Below are 24246 nucleotides of genomic sequence, written 5' to 3'. Positions count from 1 at the left end.
GGATCGGGTCTGGCTCTCGACCCAAAACCTACCCCTTCACCTGCCCCGCCGGAAGCTGGGTCCGCGGTTTGTGGGGCCATTCAAAGTCCTGAGGAGACTGAACGAGGTTTGTTATAGGTTACAACTCCCCCCTGATTACCGTATTAATCCCTCGTTCCATGTGTCTCTCCTCAGGCCGGTGGTGGCTGGTCCGCTCCAGCAGTCTGAGGTGCTGGAGGTCCCTCCGCCCCCTCTTGACATCGAGGGGGTCCCGGCGTATATCGTAAGGGCCATCATGGATTCTAGACGTCGGGCGAGGGGCCTTCAGTACCTCGTGGAGTGGGAGGGGTACGGTCCGGAGGAGAGATGCTGGGTACCGGTGGAGGACATTCTAGATCCGTCCATGTTACAGGAGTTTCACCGTCTCCACCCGGATCGCCCTGCACCTCGCCCTCCGGGTCGTCCCCGAGGTCGGTGTCGTCGCGCTGCTGGAGCCGCGCGTCAGGGGAGGGGTACTGTCACGACTTCCGCCGAAGTCGGCCCTTCTCCTTGTTCGGGTGGTGTTCGGCGGTCGACGTCACCGGCTTTCTAGTCACCATCGATCTATTTTTCAGTTTCGTTTTGTTTTGTCTGTTTATACACACCTGGTTTCAATTCCCCCATCATGTTCCCTATTTAACCCTCTGGCTTTCATTTCTGTTTTGTCCGTGATTGTTTGTGCGTTAGGTGTTGTGATGTTTACGTGTGTATTTATTATATTTTCCATTTGTGGAACTTCTGCATCTATTTTGAGTAAAACACTGTGGTTTCACTCAACACCTGTGTCCTGCGCTTGACTCCGATACTTCTCCGCACACAACCCTGACAAAGTCGCTCTGGATCAGAGCGTCTGCTCTTGGCCGGTAGGGATATCCTTGTCTCAGTATGTGAAAAATGTAATAAAATGTATGCACTCTACTGTAAGTCGCTCTGGATAAGAGCGTCTGCTAAATGACTAAAATGTAAATGTAAATGTAAAGCTGTCAGACACAACACTGGCTCTATCTATGTAAAGCTGTCAGACAGAACACTGGCTCTATCTATGTAAAGCTGTCAGACACAACACTGGCTCTATCTATGTAAAGCTGTCAGACACAACACTGGCTCTATCTATGTAAAGCTGTCAGACAGAACACTGGCTCTATCTATGTAAAGCTGTCAGACACAACACTGGCTCTATCTTTGTAAAGCTGTCAGACACAACACTGGCTCTATCTATGTAAAGCTGTCAGACAGAACACTGGCTCTATCTATGTAAAGCTGTCAGACACAACACTGGCTCTATCTATGTAAAGCTGTTAGACACAACACTGGCTCTATCTATGTAAAGCTGTTGGACCTAACACTGGCTCTATCTATGTAAAGCTGTCAGACACAACACTGGCTCTATCTATGTAAAGCTGTCAGACACAACACTGGCTCTATCTATGTAAAGCTGTTAGACACAACACTGGCTCTATCTATGTAAAGCTGTTGGACCTAACACTGGCTCTATCTATGTAAAGCTGTCAGACACAACACTGGCTCTATCTATGTAAAGCTGTCAGACACAACACTGGCTCTATCTATGTAAAGCTGTCAGACACAACACTGGCTCTATCTATGTAAAGCTGTTAGACACAACACTGGCTCTATCTATGTAAAGCTGTTAGACCTAACACTGGCTCTATCTATGTAAAGCTGTCAGACACAACACTGGCTCTATCTATGTAAAGCTGTCAGACACAACACTGGCTCTATCTATGTAAAGCTGTTAGACACAACACTGGCTCTATCTATGTAAAGCTGTCAGACACAACACTGGCTCCATCTATGTAAAGCTGTCAGACACAACACTGGCTCTATCTATGTAAAGCTGTTAGACACAACACTGGCTCTATCTATGTAAAGCTGTCAGACACAACACTGTTTTTATCTATGTAAAGATGTCACAATTAACACTGGCTCTGTCTAGGTAAAGCTGTTAGACACAACACTGGCTTTATCTATGTAAAGCTGTCAGACACAACCCTGGCTCTGTCTAGGTAAAGCTGTTAGACACAACACTGGCTTTATCTATGTAAAGCTGTCAGACACAACACTGGCTCTGTCTAGGTAAAGCTGTCAGACACAACACTGGCTCTATCTATGTAAAGCTGTTAGACACAACACTGGCACTATCTATGTAAAGCTGTTAGACACAACACTGGCTTTATCTATGTAAAGCTGTCAGACAGAACACTGGCTCTATCTATGTAAAGCTGTCAGACAGAACACTGGCTCTATCTATGTAAAGCTGTCAGACAGAACACTGGCTCTATCTATGTAAAGCTGTCAGACTCAACACTGGCTCTATCTATGTAAAGCTGTCAGACCGAACACTGGCTCTATCTATGTAAAGCTGTCAGACACAACACTGGCTCTATCTATGTAAAGCTGTCAGACCGAACACTGGCTCTATCTATGTAAAGCTGTCAGACTCAACACTGGCTCTATCTATGTAAAGCTGTCAGACCGAACACTGGCTCTATCTATGTAAAGCTGTCAGACTCAACACTGGCTCTATCTATGTAAAGCTGTTAGACACAACACTGGCTCCATCTATGTAAAGCTGTCAGACCGAACACTGGCTTTATCTATGTAAAGCTGTCAGACTCAACACTGGCTCTATCTATGTAAAGCTGTCAGACCGAACACTGGCTCTATCTATGTAAAGCTGTTAGACACAACACTGGCTTTATCTATGTAAAGCTGTCAGACTCAACACTGGCTCCATCTATGTAAAGCTGTCAGACCGAACACTGGCTCTATCTATGTAAAGCTGTCAGACTCAACACTGGCTCTATCTATGTAAAGCTGTCAGACTCAACACTGGCTCTATCTATGTAAAGCTGTCAGACACAACACTGGCTCCATCTATGTAAAGCTGTCAGACCGAACACTGGCTCTATCTATGTAAAGCTGTTAGACACAACACTGGCTCTATCTATGTAAAGCTGTCAGACACAACACTGGCTTTATCTATGTAAAGATGTCACAATTAACACTGGCTCTGTCTAGGTAAAGCTGTTAGACACAACACTGGCTTTATCTATGTAAAGCTGTCAGACACAACCCTGGCTCTGTCTAGGTAAAGCTGTTAGACACAACACTGGCTTTATCTATGTAAAGCTGTCAGACACAACACTGGCTCTGTCTAGGTAAAGCTGTCAGACACAACACTGGCTCTATCTATGTAAAGCTGTTAGACACAACACTGGCACTATCTATGTAAAGCTGTTAGACACAACACTGGCTTTATCTATGTAAAGCTGTCAGACAGAACACTGGCTCTATCTATGTAAAGCTGTCAGACAGAACACTGGCTCTATCTATGTAAAGCTGTCAGACAGAACACTGGCTCTATCTATGTAAAGCTGTCAGACAGAACACTGGCTCTATCTATGTAAAGCTGTCAGACTCAACACTGGCTCTATCTATGTAAAGCTGTCAGACCGAACACTGGCTCTATCTATGTAAAGCTGTTAGACACAACACTGGCTCTATCTATGTAAAGCTGTCAGACACAACACTGGCTTTATCTATGTAAAGATGTCACAATTAACACTGGCTCTATCTATGTAAAGCTGTTAGACACAACACTGGCTTTATCTATGTAAAGATGTCACAATTAACACTGGCTCTATCTATGTAAAGCTGTCAGACACAACACTGGCTTTATCTATGTAAAGCTGTCAGACACAACACTGGCTTTATTTATGTAAAGCTGTTAGACACAACACCGGCTTTATCTATGTAAAGATGTCACAATTAACACTGGCTCTGTCTAGGTAAAGCTGTTAGACAACACTGGCTCTATCTATGTAAAGCTGTCAGACACAACACTGGCTCTATCTATGTAAAGCTGTCAGACACAACACTGGCTTTATCTATGTAAAGCTGTTAGACACAACACTGGCTTTATCTATGTAAAGCTGTTAGACAACACTGGCTCTATCTATGTAAAGCTGCCAGACACAACACTGGCTTTATCTATGTACAGATGTCACAATTAACACTGGCTCTGTCTAGGTAAAGCTGTTAGACAGAACACTGGCTCTATCTATGTAAAGCTGTCAAACACAACACTGGCTTTATCTATGTAAAGCTGTTAGACACAACACTGGCTTTATCTATGTAAAGCTGTTAGACAACACTGGCTCTGTCTAGGTAAAGCTGTCAGACACAACACTGGCTCTATCTATGTAAAGCTGTTAGACACAACACTGGCACTATCTATGTAAAGCTGTTAGACACAACACTGGCTTTATCTATGTAAAGCTGTCAGACAGAACACTGGCTCTATCTATGTAAAGCTGTCAGACAGAACACTGGCTCTATCTATGTAAAGCTGTCAGACAGAACACTGGCTCTATCTATGTAAAGCTGTCAGACAGAACACTGGCTCTATCTATGTAAAGCTGTCAGACTCAACACTGGCTCTATCTATGTAAAGCTGTCAGACCGAACACTGGCTCTATCTATGTAAAGCTGTTAGACACAACACTGGCTCTATCTATGTAAAGCTGTCAGACACAACACTGGCTTTATCTATGTAAAGATGTCACAATTAACACTGGCTCTATCTATGTAAAGCTGTCAGACACAACACTGGCTTTATCTATGTAAAGCTGTCAGACACAACACTGGCTTTATTTATGTAAAGCTGTTAGACACAACACTGGCTTTATCTATGTAAAGATGTCACAATTAACACTGGCTCTGTCTAGGTAAAGCTGTTAGACAACACTGGCTCTATCTATGTAAAGCTGTCAGACACAACACTGGCTCTATCTATGTAAAGCTGTCAGACACAACACTGGCTTTATCTATGTAAAGCTGTTAGACACAACACTGGCTTTATCTATGTAAAGCTGTTAGACAACACTGGCTCTATCTATGTAAAGCTGCCAGACACAACACTGGCTTTATCTATGTACAGATGTCACAATTAACACTGGCTCTGTCTAGGTAAAGCTGTTAGACAGAACACTGGCTCTATCTATGTAAAGCTGTCAAACACAACACTGGCTTTATCTATGTAAAGCTGTTAGACACAACACTGGCTTTATCTATGTAAAGCTGTTAGACAACACTGGCTCTATCTATGTAAAGCTGTCAGACACAACACTAGCTCTATCTATGTAAAGCTGTCAGACAGAACACTGGCTCTATCTATGTAAAGCTGTTAGACACAACACTGGCTTTATCTATGTAAAGCTGTTAGACAACACTGGCTCTATCTATGTAAAGCTGTCAGACACAACACTGGCTCTATCTATGTAAAGCTGTCAGACAGAACACTGGCTTTATCTATGTAAAGCTGTTAGACAACACTGGCTCTATCTATGTAAAGCTGTCAGACAGAACACTGGCTTTATCTATGTAAAGCTGTTAGACAAAACTGGCTCTATCTATGTAAAGCTGTTAGACCTAACACTGGCTCTATCTATGTAAAGCTGTCAGACACAACACTGGCTCTATCTATGTAAAGCTGTCAGACACAACACTGGCTCTATCTATGTAAAGCTGTTAGACACAACACTGGCTCTATCTATGTAAAGCTGTCAGACACAACACTGGCTCCATCTATGTAAAGCTGTCAGACACAACACTGGCTCTATCTATGTAAAGCTGTTAGACACAACACTGGCTCTATCTATGTAAAGCTGTCAGACACAACACTGTCTTTATCTATGTAAAGATGTCACAATTAACACTGGCTCTGTCTAGGTAAAGCTGTTAGACACAACACTGGCTTTATCTATGTAAAGCTGTCAGACACAACCCTGGCTCTGTCTAGGTAAAGCTGTTAGACACAACACTGGCTTTATCTATGTAAAGCTGTCAGACACAACACTGGCTCTGTCTAGGTAAAGCTGTCAGACACAACACTGGCTCTATCTATGTAAAGCTGTTAGACACAACACTGGCACTATCTATGTAAAGCTGTTAGACACAACACTGGCTTTATCTATGTAAAGATGTCACAATTAACACTGGCTCTGTCTAGGTAAAGCTGTTAGACAACACTGGCTCTATCTATGTAAAGCTGTCAGACACAACACTGGCTCTATCTATGTAAAGCTGTCAGACACAACACTGGCTTTATCTATGTAAAGCTGTTAGACACAACACTGGCTTTATCTATGTAAAGCTGTTAGACAACACTGGCTCTATCTATGTAAAGCTGCCAGACACAACACTGGCTTTATCTATGTACAGATGTCACAATTAACACTGGCTCTGTCTAGGTAAAGCTGTTAGACAGAACACTGGCTCTATCTATGTAAAGCTGTCAAACACAACACTGGCTTTATCTATGTAAAGCTGTTAGACACAACACTGGCTTTATCTATGTAAAGCTGTTAGACAACACTGGCTCTGTCTAGGTAAAGCTGTCAGACACAACACTGGCTCTATCTAGGTAAAGCTGTCAGACACAACACTGGCTCTATCTATGTAAAGCTGTTAGACACAACACTGGCTTTATCTATGTAAAGCTGTCAGACAGAACACTGGCTCTATCTATGTAAAGCTGTCAGACAGAACACTGGCTCTATCTATGTAAAGCTGTCAGACAGAACACTGGCTCTATCTATGTAAAGCTGTCAGACAGAACACTGGCTCTATCTATGTAAAGCTGTCAGACTCAACACTGGCTCTATCTATGTAAAGCTGTCAGACCGAACACTGGCTCTATCTATGTAAAGCTGTTAGACACAACACTGGCTCTATCTATGTAAAGCTGTCAGACACAACACTGGCTTTATCTATGTAAAGATGTCACAATTAACACTGGCTCTATCTATGTAAAGCTGTCAGACACAACACTGGCTTTATCTATGTAAAGCTGTCAGACACAACACTGGCTTTATTTATGTAAAGCTGTTAGACACAACACTGGCTTTATCTATGTAAAGATGTCACAATTAACACTGGCTCTGTCTAGGTAAAGCTGTTAGACAACACTGGCTCTATCTATGTAAAGCTGTCAGACACAACACTGGCTCTATCTATGTAAAGCTGTCAGACACAACACTGGCTTTATCTATGTAAAGCTGTTAGACACAACACTGGCTTTATCTATGTAAAGCTGTTAGACAACACTGGCTCTATCTATGTAAAGCTGCCAGACACAACACTGGCTTTATCTATGTACAGATGTCACAATTAACACTGGCTCTGTCTAGGTAAAGCTGTTAGACAGAACACTGGCTCTATCTATGTAAAGCTGTCAAACACAACACTGGCTTTATCTATGTAAAGCTGTTAGACACAACACTGGCTTTATCTATGTAAAGCTGTTAGACAACACTGGCTCTATCTATGTAAAGCTGTCAGACACAACACTAGCTCTATCTATGTAAAGCTGTCAGACAGAACACTGGCTCTATCTATGTAAAGCTGTTAGACACAACACTGGCTTTATCTATGTAAAGCTGTTAGACAACACTGGCTCTATCTATGTAAAGCTGTCAGACACAACACTGGCTCTATCTATGTAAAGCTGTCAGACAGAACACTGGCTTTATCTATGTAAAGCTGTTAGACAACACTGGCTCTATCTATGTAAAGCTGTCAGACAGAACACTGGCTTTATCTATGTAAAGCTGTTAGACAAAACTGGCTCTATCTATGTAAAGCTGTTAGACCTAACACTGGCTCTATCTATGTAAAGCTGTCAGACACAACACTGGCTCTATCTATGTAAAGCTGTCAGACACAACACTGGCTCTATCTATGTAAAGCTGTTAGACACAACACTGGCTCTATCTATGTAAAGCTGTCAGACACAACACTGGCTCCATCTATGTAAAGCTGTCAGACACAACACTGGCTCTATCTATGTAAAGCTGTTAGACACAACACTGGCTCTATCTATGTAAAGCTGTCAGACACAACACTGTCTTTATCTATGTAAAGATGTCACAATTAACACTGGCTCTGTCTAGGTAAAGCTGTTAGACACAACACTGGCTTTATCTATGTAAAGCTGTCAGACACAACCCTGGCTCTGTCTAGGTAAAGCTGTTAGACACAACACTGGCTTTATCTATGTAAAGCTGTCAGACACAACACTGGCTCTGTCTAGGTAAAGCTGTCAGACACAACACTGGCTCTATCTATGTAAAGCTGTTAGACACAACACTGGCACTATCTATGTAAAGCTGTTAGACACAACACTGGCTTTATCTATGTAAAGCTGTCAGACAGAACACTGGCTCTATCTATGTAAAGCTGTCAGACAGAACACTGGCTCTATCTATGTAAAGCTGTCAGACAGAACACTGGCTCTATCTATGTAAAGCTGTCAGACAGAACACTGGCTCTATCTATGTAAAGCTGTCAGACTCAACACTGGCTCTATCTATGTAAAGCTGTTAGACACAACACTGGCTTTATCTATGTAAAGCTGTCAGACAGAACACTGGCTCTATCTATGTAAAGCTGTCAGACAGAACACTGGCTCTATCTATGTAAAGCTGTCAGACAGAACACTGGCTCTATCTATGTAAAGCTGTCAGACCGAACACTGGCTCTATCTATGTAAAGCTGTTAGACACAACACTGGCTTTATCTATGTAAAGATGTCACAATTAACACTGGCTCTATCTATGTAAAGCTGTCAGACACAACACTGGCTTTATCTATGTAAAGCTGTTAGACACAACACTGGCTTTATCTATGTAAAGATGTCACAATTAACACTGGCTCTATCTATGTAAAGCTGTTAGACACAACACTGGCTTTATCTATGTAAAGATGTCACAATTAACACTGGCTCTATCTATGTAAAGCTGTCAGACACAACACTGGCTTTATCTATGTAAAGCTGTCAGACACAACACTGGCTTTATTTATGTAAAGCTGTTAGACACAACACTGGCTTTATCTATGTAAAGATGTCACAATTAACACTGGCTCTGTCTAGGTAAAGCTGTTAGACAACACTGGCTCTATCTATGTAAAGCTGTCAGACACAACACTGGCTCTATCTATGTAAAGCTGTCAGACACAACACTGGCTTTATCTATGTAAAGCTGTTAGACACAACACTGGCTTTATCTATGTAAAGCTGTTAGACAACACTGGCTCTATCTATGTAAAGCTGCCAGACACAACACTGGCTTTATCTATGTACAGATGTCACAATTAACACTGGCTCTGTCTAGGTAAAGCTGTTAGACAGAACACTGGCTCTATCTATGTAAAGCTGTCAAACACAACACTGGCTTTATCTATGTAAAGCTGTTAGACACAACACTGGCTTTATCTATGTAAAGCTGTTAGACAACACTGGCTCTATCTATGTAAAGCTGTCAGACACAACACTAGCTCTATCTATGTAAAGCTGTCAGACAGAACACTGGCTCTATCTATGTAAAGCTGTTAGACACAACACTGGCTTTATCTATGTAAAGCTGTTAGACAACACTGGCTCTATCTATGTAAAGCTGTCAGACACAACACTGGCTCTATCTATGTAAAGCTGTCAGACAGAACACTGGCTTTATCTATGTAAAGCTGTTAGACAACACTGGCTCTATCTATGTAAAGCTGTCAGACAGAACACTGGCTTTATCTATGTAAAGCTGTTAGACAAAACTGGCTCTATCTATGTAAAGCTGTCAGACAGAACACTGGCTTTATCTATGTAAAGCTGTTAGACAACACTGGCTTTATCTATGTAAAGCTGTTAGACAACACTGGCTCTATCTATGTAAAGCTGTTAGACAACACTGGCTCTATCTATGTAAAGCTGTCAGACACAACACTGGCTCTATCTATGTAAAGCTGTTAGACAACACTGGCTCTATCTATGTAAAGCTGTCAGACAGAACACTGGCTCTATCTAGGTAAAGCTGTCAGACACAACACTGGCTCTATCTATGTAAAGCTGTTAGACAACACTGGCTCTATCTATGTAAAGCTGTCAGACACAACACTGGCTTTATCTATGTAAAGATGTCACAATTAACACTGGCTCTGTCTAGGTAAAGCTGTTAGACACAACACTGGCTCTATCTATGTAAAGCTGTCACAATTAACACTGGCTCTATCTATGTAAAGCTGTTAGACAACACTGGCTCTATCTATGTAAAGCTGTTAGACACAACACTGGCTTTATCTATGTAAAGATGTCACAATTAACACTGGCTCTATCTATGTAAAGCTGTCAGACACAACACTGGCTCTATCTATGTAAAGCTGTCAGACAGAACACTGGCTCTATCTATGTAAAGCTGTCAGACTGAACACTGGCTTTATCTATGTAAAGCTGTCAGACACAACACTGGCTCTATCTATGTAAAGCTGTTAGACACAACACTGGCTCTATCTATGTAAAGCTGTCAGACACAACACTGGCTCTATCTATGTAAAGCTGTCATACGGAACACTGGCTCTATCTATGTAAAGCTGTCAGACACATCACTGGCTCTATCTATGTAAAGCTGTTAGACACAACACTGGCTCTATCTATGTAAAGCTGTTAGACCTAACACTGGCTCTATCTATGTAAAGCTGTTAGACACAATACTGGCTTTATCTATGTAAAGCTGTCAGACACAACACTGGCTCTATCTATGTAAAGCTGTCAGACAGAACACTGGCTCTATCTATGTAAAGCTGTCAGACTGAACACTGGCTTTATCTATGTAAAGCTGTCAGACACAACACTGGCTCTATCTATGTAAAGCTGCCAGACACAACACTGGCTTTATCTATGTAAAGCTGTCAGACAGAACACTGGCTCTATCTATGTAAAGCTGTCAGACACAACACTGGCTTTATCTATGTAAAGCTGTCAGACAGAACACTGGCTCTATCTATGTAAAGCTGTCAGACACAACACTGGCTCTATCTATGTAAAGCTGTCAGACACAACACTGGCTCTATCTATGTAAAGCTGTCAGACAGAACACTGGCTCTGTCTATGTAAAGCTGTCAGACACACCGCTATCCCTGTCTTTGTAATGGTGTCAATAAAACTTTGTATAGCTGTCTAAAGCTAATCTAGCCACAGTCCCAAGCCTTCAGTCTATCTACAGTCTGTTCAGGTCTGTCTGTTTATTCTCAGGCTTGGCATGGATTATAAATGGGACAGGTCCTCTCAGACTCCATTCTATCATCTGGTGCCAATGTCTGGAGGAGGGGAGATAGATGTGTATATGTGTGTGTACAATATATCTACCTGGCCAGGTACTGTCCAGATGAGGGCACTTCCTCTTTGTTAGGTTTGTCGTAACAGTTGACCAGGTTCTGGATCAGAGCCAGGTCTGGCCTCACCTCACTGGCCGACGTCACCGCCTGGCCAATCAACCGCAGCGCGTCTCGGATGTAGAAGGTGATGGGCTTACGACCCACCTAGACACATACACACACACTTTTAAAATAGTTTTCAAAGGTCAAATAAAAGAAACCAATCAGCCAATCAATGAATCACCCAATCAACCAACCAACCAACCAACCAAATCAATGAATGAATAAATCAACCAATTAATAATCACCTCTCCATAAGCCAAGAGGCCGAGGGGCCCGCCCAGCGAGAGGAGAGAGTCAGGTGACAGAGGGTTACCCATAATCCACTGCAGCGCGGGGAGCGAGGGAGCGAGATGCTGGGCGCAGCGGAGGACAGAAGAGAGACATTCTGGGTCGGAACCAAGGATGACCACGGAGGAGAGAGGAGAGGCGGAGAGAAGAAGACGACGGGAGAGGAGAGACAAGACCTCAGCTTCCCTCTTGTCTTCTCTGGTCTCATCACTTGTTTCTTCACTTCTCTCAGCCCCTCTTCCCTCCTCCCCTCTCTCCTCCCTCCTCTCCTCCTTCCCTCTCTCCTCCCTCCTCTCCTCCTTCCCTCTCTCCTCCCTCCTCTCCTCCTTCCCTCTCTCCTCCCTCCTCTCCTCTCCTCCTATATGTGTAAGGTTGATGATATCCAGTAGATTCCAGCTTGTTCCTTCCTGTGTCTCTAGATGTTTCAGTAGTCCCTCCCCCCTCTCCTCCCATCCAGGACACACCACAGCGACTCCCCCTCTACCCCCTTCCTGACCCCTGCCTCCCCCTTCTCTTCTCCCTTCACCCTCTGTCTCCCCCTCTACCCCCTGGAGAACAGAGAGCAGAAGGTTGGCCAGGCGAGAGGGTGGAACACGAACTGACATTTGGAGATGGAACCGGTTCTAGGGGGAGAGAGAGAGAACAGAATGTTACTAGAACCAAACCATTCTGCAAGACTTTCATAGAGTGATGTTCATAAATATTGAATGTTGTTGAATGGAGTGAAAGGCTCCTGAGTGAGCTACCTGTGCTCCCTTCTTGCAGACTCTACTTTCCAACCATGTTTACGCCTACAGGCAAAGTCAAGGCGATGTTGCATATGTATACAGTATCTATGGGTTCAGTAAGGAACACACACACCTTATGAATGTAGACGGAGCGAGGAAATCTGATAGAAGTCTTCAGCGACACGACTGAATTAATACAGTATATATACATATACACATGGGGGGTGTACAGGTCTGAATTAATACAGTATATATACATTTAAGTCATTTAGCAGACGCTCTTATCCAGAGCGACTTACAAATTGGTGCATTCACCTTATGATATCCAGTGGAACAACCACTTTACAATAGTGCATCTAACTCTTTTAAGGGGGGGGGGGTTAGAAGGATTACTTTATCCTATCCTAGGTATTCCTTAAAGAGGTGGGGTTCCAGGTGTCTCCGGAAGGTGGTGATTGACTCCGCTGACCTGGCGTCGTGAGGGAGTTTGTTCCACCATTGGGGTGCCAGAGCAGCGAACAGTTTTGACTGGGCTGAGCGGGAACTGTACTTCCTCAGAGGTAGGGAGGCGAGCAGGCCAGAGGTGGATGAACGCAGTGCCCTTGTTTGGGTGTAGGGCCTGATCAGAGCCTGAAGGTACGGAGGTGCCGTTCCCCTCACAGCTCCGTAGGCAAGCACCATGGTCTTGTAGCGGATGCGAGCTTCAACTGGAAGCCAGTGGAGAGAGCGGAGGAGCGGGGTGACGTGAGAGAACTTGGGAAAGTTGAACACCAGACGGGCTGCGGCGTTCTGGATGAGTTGTAGGGGTTTAATGGCACAGGCAGGGAGCCCAGCCAACAGCGAGTTGCAGTAATCCAGACGGGAGATGACAAGTGCCTGGATTAGGACCTGCGCCGCTTCCTGCGTGAGGCAGGGTCGTACTCTGCGAATGTTGTAGAGCATGAACCTACAGGAACGGGTCACCACCTTGATGTTAGTTGAGAACGACAGGGTGTTGTCCAGGATCACGCCAAGGTTCTTAGCACTCTGGGAGGAGGACACAATGGAGTTGTCAACCGTGATGGCGAGATCATGGAACGGGCAGTCCTTCCCCGGGAGGAAGAGCAGCTCCGTCTTGCCGAGGTTCAGCTTGAGGTGGTGATCCGTCATCCACACTGATATGTCTGCCAGACATGCAGAGATGCGATTCACCACCTGGTTATCAGAGGGGGGAAAGGAGAAGATTAATTGTGTGTCGTCTGCATAGCAATGATAGGAGAGACCATGTGAGGATATGACAGAGCCAAGTGACTTGGTGTATAGCGAGAATAGGAGAGGGCCTAGAACAGAGCCCTGGGGGACACCAGTGGTGAGAGCACGTGGTGCGGAGACAGATTCTCGCCACGCCACCTGGTAGGAGCGACCTGTCAGGTAGGACGCAATCCAAGCGTGGGCCGCGCCATAGATGCCCAGCTCGGAGAGGGTGGAGAGGAGGATCTGATGGTTCACAGTATCAAAGGCAGCCGATAGGTCTAGAAGGATGAGAGCAGAGGAGAGAGAGTTAGCTTTAGCAGTGCGGAGCGCCTCCGTGACACAGAGAAGAGCAGTCTCAGTTGAATGACTAGTCTTGAAACCTGACTGATTTGGATCAAGAAGGTCATTCTGAGAGAGATAGCAGGAGAGCTGGCCAAGGACGGCACGTTCAAGAGTTTTGGAGAGAAAAGAAAGAAGGGATACTGGTCTGTAGTTGTTGACATCGGAGGGATCGAGTGTAGGTTTTTTCAGAAGGGGTGCAACTCTCGCTCTCTTGAAGACGGAAGGGACGTAGCCAGCGGTCAAGGATGAGTTGATGAGCGAGGTGAGGTAAGGGAGAAGGTCTCCGGAAATGGTCTGGAGAAGAGAGGAGGGGATAGGGTCAAGCGGGCAGGTTGTTGGGCGGCCGGCCGTCACAAGACGCGAGATTTCATCTGGAGAGAGAGGGGAGAAAGAGGTCAAAGCACAGGGTAGGGCAGTGTGAGCAGAACCAGCGGTGTCGTTTGACTTAGCAAAAAAAATATACATATACACATGGGGGGTGTACAGGTCTGAATTAATACAGTATATATACATATACACATGGGGGGTGTACAGGTCTGAATTTATACAGTATATATACATATACACATGGGGGGTGTATAGGTCTGAATTAATACAGTATATATACATATACACATGGGGGGTGTACAGGTCTGAATTAATACAGTATATATACATATATACATGGGGGGTGTACAGGTCTGAATTAATACAGTATATATACATATACTCATGGGGGGTGTACAGGTCTGAATTAATACAGTATATATACATATACTCATGGGGGATGTACAGGTCTGAATTAATACAGTATATATACATATACTCATGGGGGGTGTACAGGTCTGAATTAATACAGTATATATACATATACTCATGGGGGGTGTACAGGTCTGAATTAATACAGTATATATACATATACTCATGGGGGGTGTACATGTCTGAATGAATACAGTATATATACATATACACATGGGGGATGTACAGGTGTGTGTGTGTGTGTGTGTGTGTGTGTGTGTGTGTGTGTGTGTGTGTGTGTGTGTGTGTGTGTGTGTGTGTGTGTGTGTGTGTGTGTGTGTGTGTGTGTGTGTGTGTGTGTGTGTGAGGTACCATAGTGTTTGAACTCAGCAGAGGTGTACGAAAAAGTTGGTGGCTCGGTGTGGGGTGGAACAGTGTGTGAAAAATAGAAAGAGAGGGTGGAGGGATGGAGGGATGGTAGGGTGGAGGGGTGGAGGAATGGGAGGGATGGAGAGATGGAGGGATGGAGGGTGGAGGGATGGAGGGTGGAGGGATGGAGGGTGGAGGAATGGAGGGTGGAGGGATGGAGGGATGGAGGGATGGAGGGTGGAGGGATGGAGGGATGGAGGGTGGAGGGATGGAGGGTGGAGGAATGGAGGGATGGAGGGTGGATGAATGGAGGGTGGAGGAATGGAGGGTGGAGGGTGGAGGGATGGAGGAATGGAGGGATGGAGGGTGGAGGAATGGAGGGATGGAGGGTGGAGGAATGGAGGGATGGAGGAATGGAGGGATGGAGGGTGGAGGAATGGAGGGATGGCGGAATGGAGGGATGGAGGGTGGAGGAATGGAGGGATGGCGGAATGGAGGGATGGAGGGTGGAGGGATGGAGGGATGGAGGGTGGAGGGTGGAGGGATGGAGGAATGGATTGATGGAGAGTGGAGGGATGGAGGGTGGAGGAATGGAGGGATGGAGGGTGGAGGAATGGAGGGATGGAGGGTGGAGGAATGGAGGGATGGAGGGATGGAGGGTGGAGGAATGGAGGGATGGAGGGTGGATGGATGGAGGGTGGAGGAATGGAGGGATGGAGGAATGGAGGGATGGATGGTGGAGGAATGGAGGGATGGAGGGATGGAGGGTGGAGGGATGGAGGGATGGAGGGTGGAGGAATGGAGGGATGGAGGGTGGATGGATGGAGGGTAGAGGAATGGAGGGTGGAGGAATGGAGGGATGGAGGGTGGAGGGATGGAGGGATGGAAGGTGGATGGATGGAGGGTGGAGGAATGGAGGGTGGAGGAATGGAGGGTGGAGGAATGGAGGAATGGAGGGTGGATGGATGGCGGGTGGAGGAATGGAGGGTGGAGGAATGGAGGAATGGAGGAATGGAGGAATGGAGGGATGGAGGGTGGAGGAATGGAGGAATGGAGGAATGGAGGGTGGAGGAATGGAGGAATGGAGGGTGGAGGAATGGAGGGATGGAAGGGGTTCCATTCTGTAAGGTACAGTACCTGTGACTGCTTTTAGCTCCATTGGGAAGGAAACACTGGCGCTACCGAGCTTTTAGATTCATTAAAATAAATAATCCATTATAGTTTAATACAGAGTGTGATGGCTAACCAACCAGTGTTGTTGTGTAATTATGCTAAACAGCTAATGTTTATTTACTCTTCATTTCCTCACGTCTCCAGGCGTTTAATACAATATTCTGGATTTAAGATTAATTAAATTTAATCACACACACATGTATACAAACAGACATACACACATACACACATACAAACATACTCAAGGCTGCAGCCAAAGTGGTAAATGGTGTTTATCTCAGTATAACACCATGCTAGCCCACACAGACCTGCCGATGAGAACAGAGATACACACTACTGGGCTTATAGGTAATCACACACCTTTAAAATGACTAAATCTTATTTCACAATATCTCACACACTCTGTATGTCCAAATCTAATTTCACAGTTAATATTGACGGGTGATGTTGTGTTATTAGATTTCTACCAGTAAAAAAAGACAATTAAATACAGGAAAATTACATCCACACGAACACACACACACACACACACACACACACACACACACACACACACACACACACACACACACACACACACACACACACACACACACACACACACACACACAAGTAACCATAAAGACAGTTATTTTCTACAGTAGGGCGTTAAAGCCTCATAAAAACACCACTGTTGTCTGACAGAACAGCACACTGACACTATAAAATTACAGACTGCCGCTGTCTTTCTCTCTTTCAGCCTCTCTTTCTATCCCTGTGTGTGTGTGTGTGTGTGTGTGTGTGTGTGTGTGTGTGTGTGTGTGTGTGTGTGTGTGTGTGTGTGTGTGTGTGTGTGTGTGTGTGTGTGTGTGTGTGTGTGTGTGTGTGTTCCTAACCATTTCATAAGACATTGTTCTCAGCACAGCTGAATTATCATTTGCATGATCAAGGAGCAGAGAACATTAGCTATTAGTTTCCCCCCACAGACTTTGAGAGTTTAACAGTGGGAAATGGTGTGACACTAGCGAAGCTTTTATCAGAAAAAGACCAGATATGTTCCCTGTGGTGTGGATGGTGTGTGTGTATGTGTGTATGGTGTGTGTGTATGGTGTGTATGTATGGTGTGTATGTGTATGTGTATGCTGTGTGTGTATGGTGTGTGTGTGTGTGTGTGTGTGTGTGTGTGTGTGTGTGTGTGTGTGTGTGTGTGTGTGTGTGTGTGTGTGTGTGTGTGTGTGTGTGTGTGTGTGTGTGTGTGTGTGTTTCATAGTGTTTTTGTCAAAGTGTGTCATGAACTCTAGTAGGGGTCTCATTTGATCACCGGCAACAGTGATAATGTAATGTCAACGTTTGTGTGATGTCATTACTGCTACCCACACTGTGAGTGTGATGTGATTACTGCTACCCACACTGGGAGTGTGATGTCATTACTGCTACCCACACTGGGAGTGTGATGTCATTACTGCTACCCACACTGGGAGTGTGATGTCATTACTGCTACCCACACTGTGAGTGTGATGTCATTACTGCTACCCACACTGTGAGTGTGATGTGATTACTGCTACCCACACTGGGAGTGTGATGTCATTACTGCTACCCACACTGGGAGTGTGATGTCATTACTGCTACCCACACTGGGAGTGTGATGTCATTACTGCTACCCACACTGGGAGTGTGATGTCATTACTGCTACCCACACTGGGAGTGTGATGTCATTACTGCTACCCACACTGGGAGTGTGATGTCATTACTGCTACCCACACTGGGAGTGTGATGTCATTACTGCTACCCACACTGGGAGTGTGATGTCATTACTGCTACCAACACTAGGAGTGTGTGATGTCATTACTGCTACCCACACTGGGAGTGTGATGTCATTACTGCTTTCCCCACTGGGAGTGTGATGTCATTACTGCTACCAACACTAGGAGTGTGTGATGTCATTACTGCTACCCACACTGGGAGTGTGATGTCATTACTGCTACCCACACTGGGAGTGTGATGTCATTACTGCTACCCACACTGGGAGTGTCACAGGAAACAGCATGTTTATTTACTACACCCCAGGACACTACACCGCCTAATGAGGTGTCTGGAGCTTTTGGGGAGGTTTGGTTGTTTATTTGTTGGTGTGTGTGTGTGTGTGTCTGTGTGTGTGTGTGTGTGTGTGTGTGTGTGTGTGTGTGTGTGTGTGTGTGTGTGTGTGTGTGTGTGTGTGTGTGTGTGTGTGTGTGTGTGTGTGTGTGTGTGTGTGTGTGTTATTTCCTAATAAAAATGATCCCTCATTTTCTGTGGAGTCAGACACTTAGGAGTAATGCAATAAACCAGAAAGATGGGAGTCATTTTGGGACTTGTGTGTGTGTGTTTGTATGTGTGTGTGAGTGAGTGTGTCTGTGTATGTGTGAGAGTGTGTGTGTGTGTTTGTATGTGTGTGTGAGTGAGTGTGTCTGTGTATGTGTGAGAGTGTGTGTGTGTGTTTGTATGTGTGTGTGTGGCAAATGACCTGCCCTGATTCAACCAATCAGCAGAGTTCTCCACCCTGAATACCCATCATCCATATCTGTTGAAGAGAAATGAGAAGGGAGAGAGAAGGAGAGAGAGAGAGACTAAAGGACAGAGCGAGGTGGAGAAAGGGGGGAGAGAAAGAGAACAGAGAAAGAGTGAGAGAGTGAGGGACGGTGTGATATTAGATTTATAATAGAATGCATGGTCATTTTGTGACAAACTGCCCTTGTTCTTCAGAAGTGGAGCTCTGTGATGTTCAATTATACAGTGAGGCAAAAAAGTATTTAGTCAGCCACCAATTGTGCAAGTTCTCCCACTTAAAAAGATGAGAGAGGCCTGTAATTTTCATCATAGGTACACTTCAACTATGACAGACAAAATGAGAAAAAAATATCCAGAAAATCACATTGTAGGATTTTTTATGAATTTATTTGCAAATTATGGTGGAAAATAAGTATTTGGTCAATAACAAAAGTTTATCTCAATACTTTGTTATATACCCTTTGTTGGCAATGACAGAGGTCAAACGTTTTCTGTAAGTCTTCACAAGGTTTTCACACACTGTTGCTGGTATTTTGGCCCATTCCTCCATGCAGATCTCCTCTAGAGCAGTGATGTTTTGGGGCTGTTGCTGGGCAACACGGACTTTCAACTCCCTCCAAAGATTTTCTATGGGGTTGAGATCTGGAGACTGGCTAGGCCACTCCAGGACCTTGAAATGCTTCTTACGAAGCCACTCCTTCGTTGCCCGGGCAGTGTGTTTGGGATCATTGTCATGCTGAAAGACCCAGCCACGTTTCATCTTCAATGCCCTTGTTGATGGAAGGAGGTTTTCACTCAAAATCTCACGATACATGGCCCCATTCATTTACACAGATCAGTCGTCCTGGTCCCTTTGCAGAAAAACAGCCCCAAAGCATGATGTTTCCACCCCCATGCTTCACAGTAGGTATGGTGTTCTTTGGATGCAACTCAGCATTCTTTGTCCTCCAAACACGACGAGTTGAGTTTTTACCAAAAAGTTATATTTTGGTTTCATCTGACCATATGACATTCTCCCAATCATCTTCTGGATCATCCAAATGCTCTCTAGCAAACTTCAGACGGGCTTGGACATGTACTGGCTTAAGCAGGGGGACACGTCTGGCACTGCAGGATTTGAGTCCCTGGCGGCGTAGTGTTACTGATGGTAGGCTTTGTTACTTTGGTCCCAGCACTCTGCATGTCATTCACTAGGTCCCCCCGTGTGATTCTGGGATTTTTGCTCACCGTTCTTGTGCTCATTTTGACCCCACGGGGTGAGATCTTGCGTGGAACCCCAGATCGAGGGAGATTATCAGTGGTCTTGTATGTCTTCCATTTCCTAATAATTGCTCCCACAGTTGATTTCTTCAAACCAAGCTGCTTACCTATCGCAGATTCAGTCTCCCCAGCCTGGTGCAGGTCTACAATTTTGTTTCTGGTGTCCTTTGACAGCTCTTTGGTATTGGCCATAGTGGAGTTTGGAGTGTGACTGTTTGAGGTTGTGGACAGGTGTCTTTTATACTGATAACAAGTTCAAACAGGTGCCATTAATACAGGTAACGAGTGGAGGACAGAGGAGCCTCTTAAAGAAGAAGTTACAGGTCTGTGAGAGCCAGAAATCTTGCTTGTTTGTAGGTGACCAAATACTTATTTTCCACCATAATTTGCAAATTAATTAATAAAAAATCCTACAATATGATTTTCTGGATTTTTTTTCTCATTTTGTCTGTCATAGTTGAAGTGTACCTATGATGAAAATTACAGGCCTCTCTCATCTTTTTAAGTGGGAGAACTTGCACAATTGGTGGCTGACTAAATACTTTTTTGCCCCACTGTATATGATATAACTGGGTGGATTAAAGGCAGTTTGAGGAGAAGATGTGTGTTCAGTATTGAATTACAGACAAGATTCTTCTGTTTAGGCCAAATTCTATGGAAAAACTCCTGGCCCTAACGATGAACTGTTATGAGAGCCTGATTGTGGAAAAGGTTTTGAGTGCTTGATTTATCTGTCATTAACCTCCTACACAGGAAGAATTGACACTGTATTCTATATTCATTTAAGAGGAGGAGCATAACTCTGTCATTATCAGAGACAGAGACAGCAGAGTGGTCCAGACCAGAGGAGAGAATTTCAACACTTCAGATTACAGACACGTTTCAAGAACAGAGAAACAAACACAAAGTAGTAATCTATCCCTGACTGAGAAGACTGAACTCAAAGTCACAACTCATTTAGCTTCATAATCAATTGCCTATGGGAGATCTTTCTCAGTGTGTGTGTGCGTGTGTGTGTGTATACGTGTGTGTGTGTGTGTGTTAAAGGAATGAATGTGTGTGTGAGTCAGCGCTCAGCAGGGCCTGAGACAGAATGTTAATGTATGAAACGGCAGATAATGTAGGCAAGATTAACGATCAAATTGAAATGAATGTTTAATTTAGTGGAATTAGATGATCTTCTCTCGGGATCTCATCTCCATAGTAAGTAGACTGCTACTATAGACTGCTCACATTCAGGTAGACGGTGTGTGTGTGTGTTCTGGAGATAGTCAGATCTTTCTGCCCAGAATATTTAAACATGAATTATACTTTGTGCCTGCTTGCGTTTCAAACTTCATCCACAACAAAGTGTGAAGTATTGAAAATAAGGAGGGTGGGACAAAACACAAGCAGCTGGCACTATCACTTTATTTCTCAGAAGCTAGCTACTTGACAACCACTCTCTTCTCCTCTCCTCTCCCCTACTCTTCTCTCCTCTCTTCTTCCCTCCTCTCCTCTCTCCTCTCTTCTTCCCTCCTCTCCTCTCCTCTTCTCTCCTCTCTTCTTCCCTCATCTCCTCTCCTCTTCTCTCCTCTCTTCTTCCCTCATCTCCTCTCCTCTTCTCTCCTCTCTTCTTCCCTCCTCTCCTCTCCTCTTCTCTCCTCTCTTCTTCCCTCCTCTCCTCTCTTCTTCCCTCCTCTCCTCTCCTCTTCTCTCTTCTCTTCTTCCCTCCTCTCCTCTCTTCTTCCCTCCTCTCCTCTCCTCTTCTCTCCTCTCTTCTTCCCTCCTCTCCTCTCCTCTTCTCTCCTCTCTTCTTCCCTCCTCTCCTCTCTTCTTCCCTCCTCTCCTCTCCTCTTCTCTCCTCTCTTCTTCCCTCCTCTCCTCTCTTCTTCCCTCCTCTCCTCTCTTCTTCCCTCCTCTCCTCTCCTCTCATCTCCTCTCTTCTCCTCTCCTCTCCTCTCCTCTTCTCTCCTCTCTTCTTCCCTTCTCTCCTCTCCTCTCCTCTCCTCTTCTCTCCTCTCTTCTTCCCTCCTCTCCTCTCTTCTTCCCTCCTCTCCTCTCCTCTCATCTGCTCTCTTCTCCTCTCTTCTTCCCTCATATCCTCTCCTATCCTCTCCTCCTCTCCTGTCCTCTCCTGTCCTCTGTTCTCCTCTTTTCTTCCCTCATCTCCTCTCATCTCCTCTCCTGTCGTTTCCTCTCTTATCCCCTCCCCGCCCATCCTCTCCTCTCCTCTCTTCTCCCCTCCTCTCCTCTCCTCTCTTCTCCCCTCCTCTCCTCCCCTCTCTTCTCCCCTCCTCTCCTCTTCTCTCCTCTCCTCTCCTCTTCCCTCCTCTCCTCTCCTCTCTTCTCCCCTCCTCTCCTCTCCTCTCAGCTCTGTTTTTTTCTGATAACATGATTTCATGGTAAATTCAATCCTCATGTGTGTTGGGTGTTTGTCTCTGACATTTTCACGCTGTCTGCTCCAAGTGAACAGTGTTTGGTGGCGTGAGGCGATGGGAGAGACATTGGCAGGTGTGCTTGCATGCATGTGTGTATGTGTGTATGTGTGTGTGTGTGTGTGAGAGGGGGGATTATGTGTGTGTGTGGGGTGGGGTGGGGGGGGGGGGGGTGGGGTGTGAATGGCATAAATGATTCTCAAGTGAAGTGCATATGGTTCTCAAATGTAGAGTAACATTTGGGAATTTGGCACTATCAGATTTTAACACACTTCAGAGAGCGAAAGAGATTTGATTTTGAGAGAGCGAGAGAGAGAGCGAGAGAGAGAGAGAGAGAGAGCGAGAGAGAGCGAGAGAGAGAGAGAGAGAGAGAGAGTAAAAGAGGAAGGTCTTCACTGTGAAGACCTTTAAAGTGACAGAACGACACACAGACAGAGAGAATAACAAACAGAATGACATTCACGGAACACAACATCTGACATTCCATTCTGACTGTGAATGTTGTTAGTCCAACTAGCAGGTGGATATAATCTAGTCACTGGTTTCAGTTTGTCAGCCAGGAGAGAATCAGACAGTCAGTTAATATACGTTGGTCCATTTGTCTTCCCTGTTAGGCTGTTGAATGCAGAGGAGACACAGTGAAATAGTCAGCTCTATACTAGGAGGTTCACACAGTGCTGACAACTCTGTTTTCTCCTTGTTAGCTAGTTGATTAATGCAGTTTCCCTTGATTAGAGAGGAAGGACACAGTACGGGGTTGGCATTTTATCCACTGTGGTTTAGTGACAGAAAGCTAAAACATACACAGGCACACACACACACACACACACACACACACACACACACACACACACACACACACACACACACACACACACACACACACACACACACACACACACACACACACACACACACACACACACACACACACACACACACACACACACACACACACACACACACACACACACACACATATATACAGACACAGATACACAGACGCAGCAGGCTAAAATAACTCCGAGGCTCTGATAAATGAGAAAGAAAAACCATCAGAGAAGTAAAAACTAAGAATAATCAAATGAATCCTGTTGTTTCTCCTCTATGTCTGGACCACTGTAGGAGAAACTGTTGAGATATGAGTTTCTCTCTGCAACACCAGGTAGACATGGGAAATGAGAGAAGGAGGAAATGAGAAAGGTATGGAATAGAAATGAGCGGTTATCGGACACACACACACACAAACACACACAAACACACACAAACACACACACGCAACCACACACACACACACACACACACACATACATACACACACACACACCGTCAGAGAGTCTGACTGTATAGCATGGTCTGACAGATGGAATTACACACCCTTATAACCCTGTCTCCACACACTCACTCGGACTGTAGCACAGCAAGCCTCCAGAGCAGAAGCGACAGTCGACTTTCTAGGTCTCAGACAAGGTTATAACATTTCCAATAGAACTCCCAGCTTTCTGACAGGAGAGACTGTGGATATGACGGTATCATTTGACTAACTTCCATAATGCATTAAATGATAATGGAATTCATTTAGAATGGTAATGTCTCAAATTATTCCCTTTTCTTTATAATTCTTTGTCATTTGAGACCTGGGTATGTTTTTTTAGTGTTTCACGTATCAAAGTGATTTAAATGTTTCTGCTTCGAGGATACTTGATTGAATCATAAAAATGAGAGATGATTGTTGTAACAGTCACTGCCGATTCCTCCCTCCCTCTCTCCTCCCTGTCTCCTCTGAGGAGTCTTATCCTGCTAAAACAGTAGTTCCGTCCCAAACTGTCAGATACGCACGCACACACACACACACACACACACACACACACACACACACACACACACAC

At 44.8% G+C, this 24246-nt stretch overlaps 1 protein-coding gene across 1 annotated transcript in view; it reads right to left on the bottom strand.

Annotated features, from left to right (window-relative positions):
• Positions 1-24246, bottom strand: part of LOC139532372 (glutamate receptor ionotropic, NMDA 3B-like) — a 73872-nt gene that overhangs the window by 32126 nt on the left and 17500 nt on the right. The window contains exons 3-5 of the mRNA XM_071329852.1: positions 11940-12215; positions 11550-11822; positions 11234-11406 (exon numbers count right to left, since the gene is read on the bottom strand). Of these exons, the coding sequence (XP_071185953.1) occupies positions 11234-11406; positions 11550-11822; positions 11940-12215 (722 nt within the window). The remainder of the gene's footprint in view (positions 1-11233; positions 11407-11549; positions 11823-11939; positions 12216-24246) is intronic.

This window comes from Salvelinus alpinus, chromosome 10 (assembly GCF_045679555.1).
Source record: "Salvelinus alpinus chromosome 10, SLU_Salpinus.1, whole genome shotgun sequence".
NCBI lineage: Eukaryota > Metazoa > Chordata > Actinopteri > Salmoniformes > Salmonidae > Salvelinus > Salvelinus alpinus.
The sequence above is the reverse complement of the archived record's forward strand: the minus strand, read 5'-3'. Positions and strand labels throughout refer to the sequence as shown.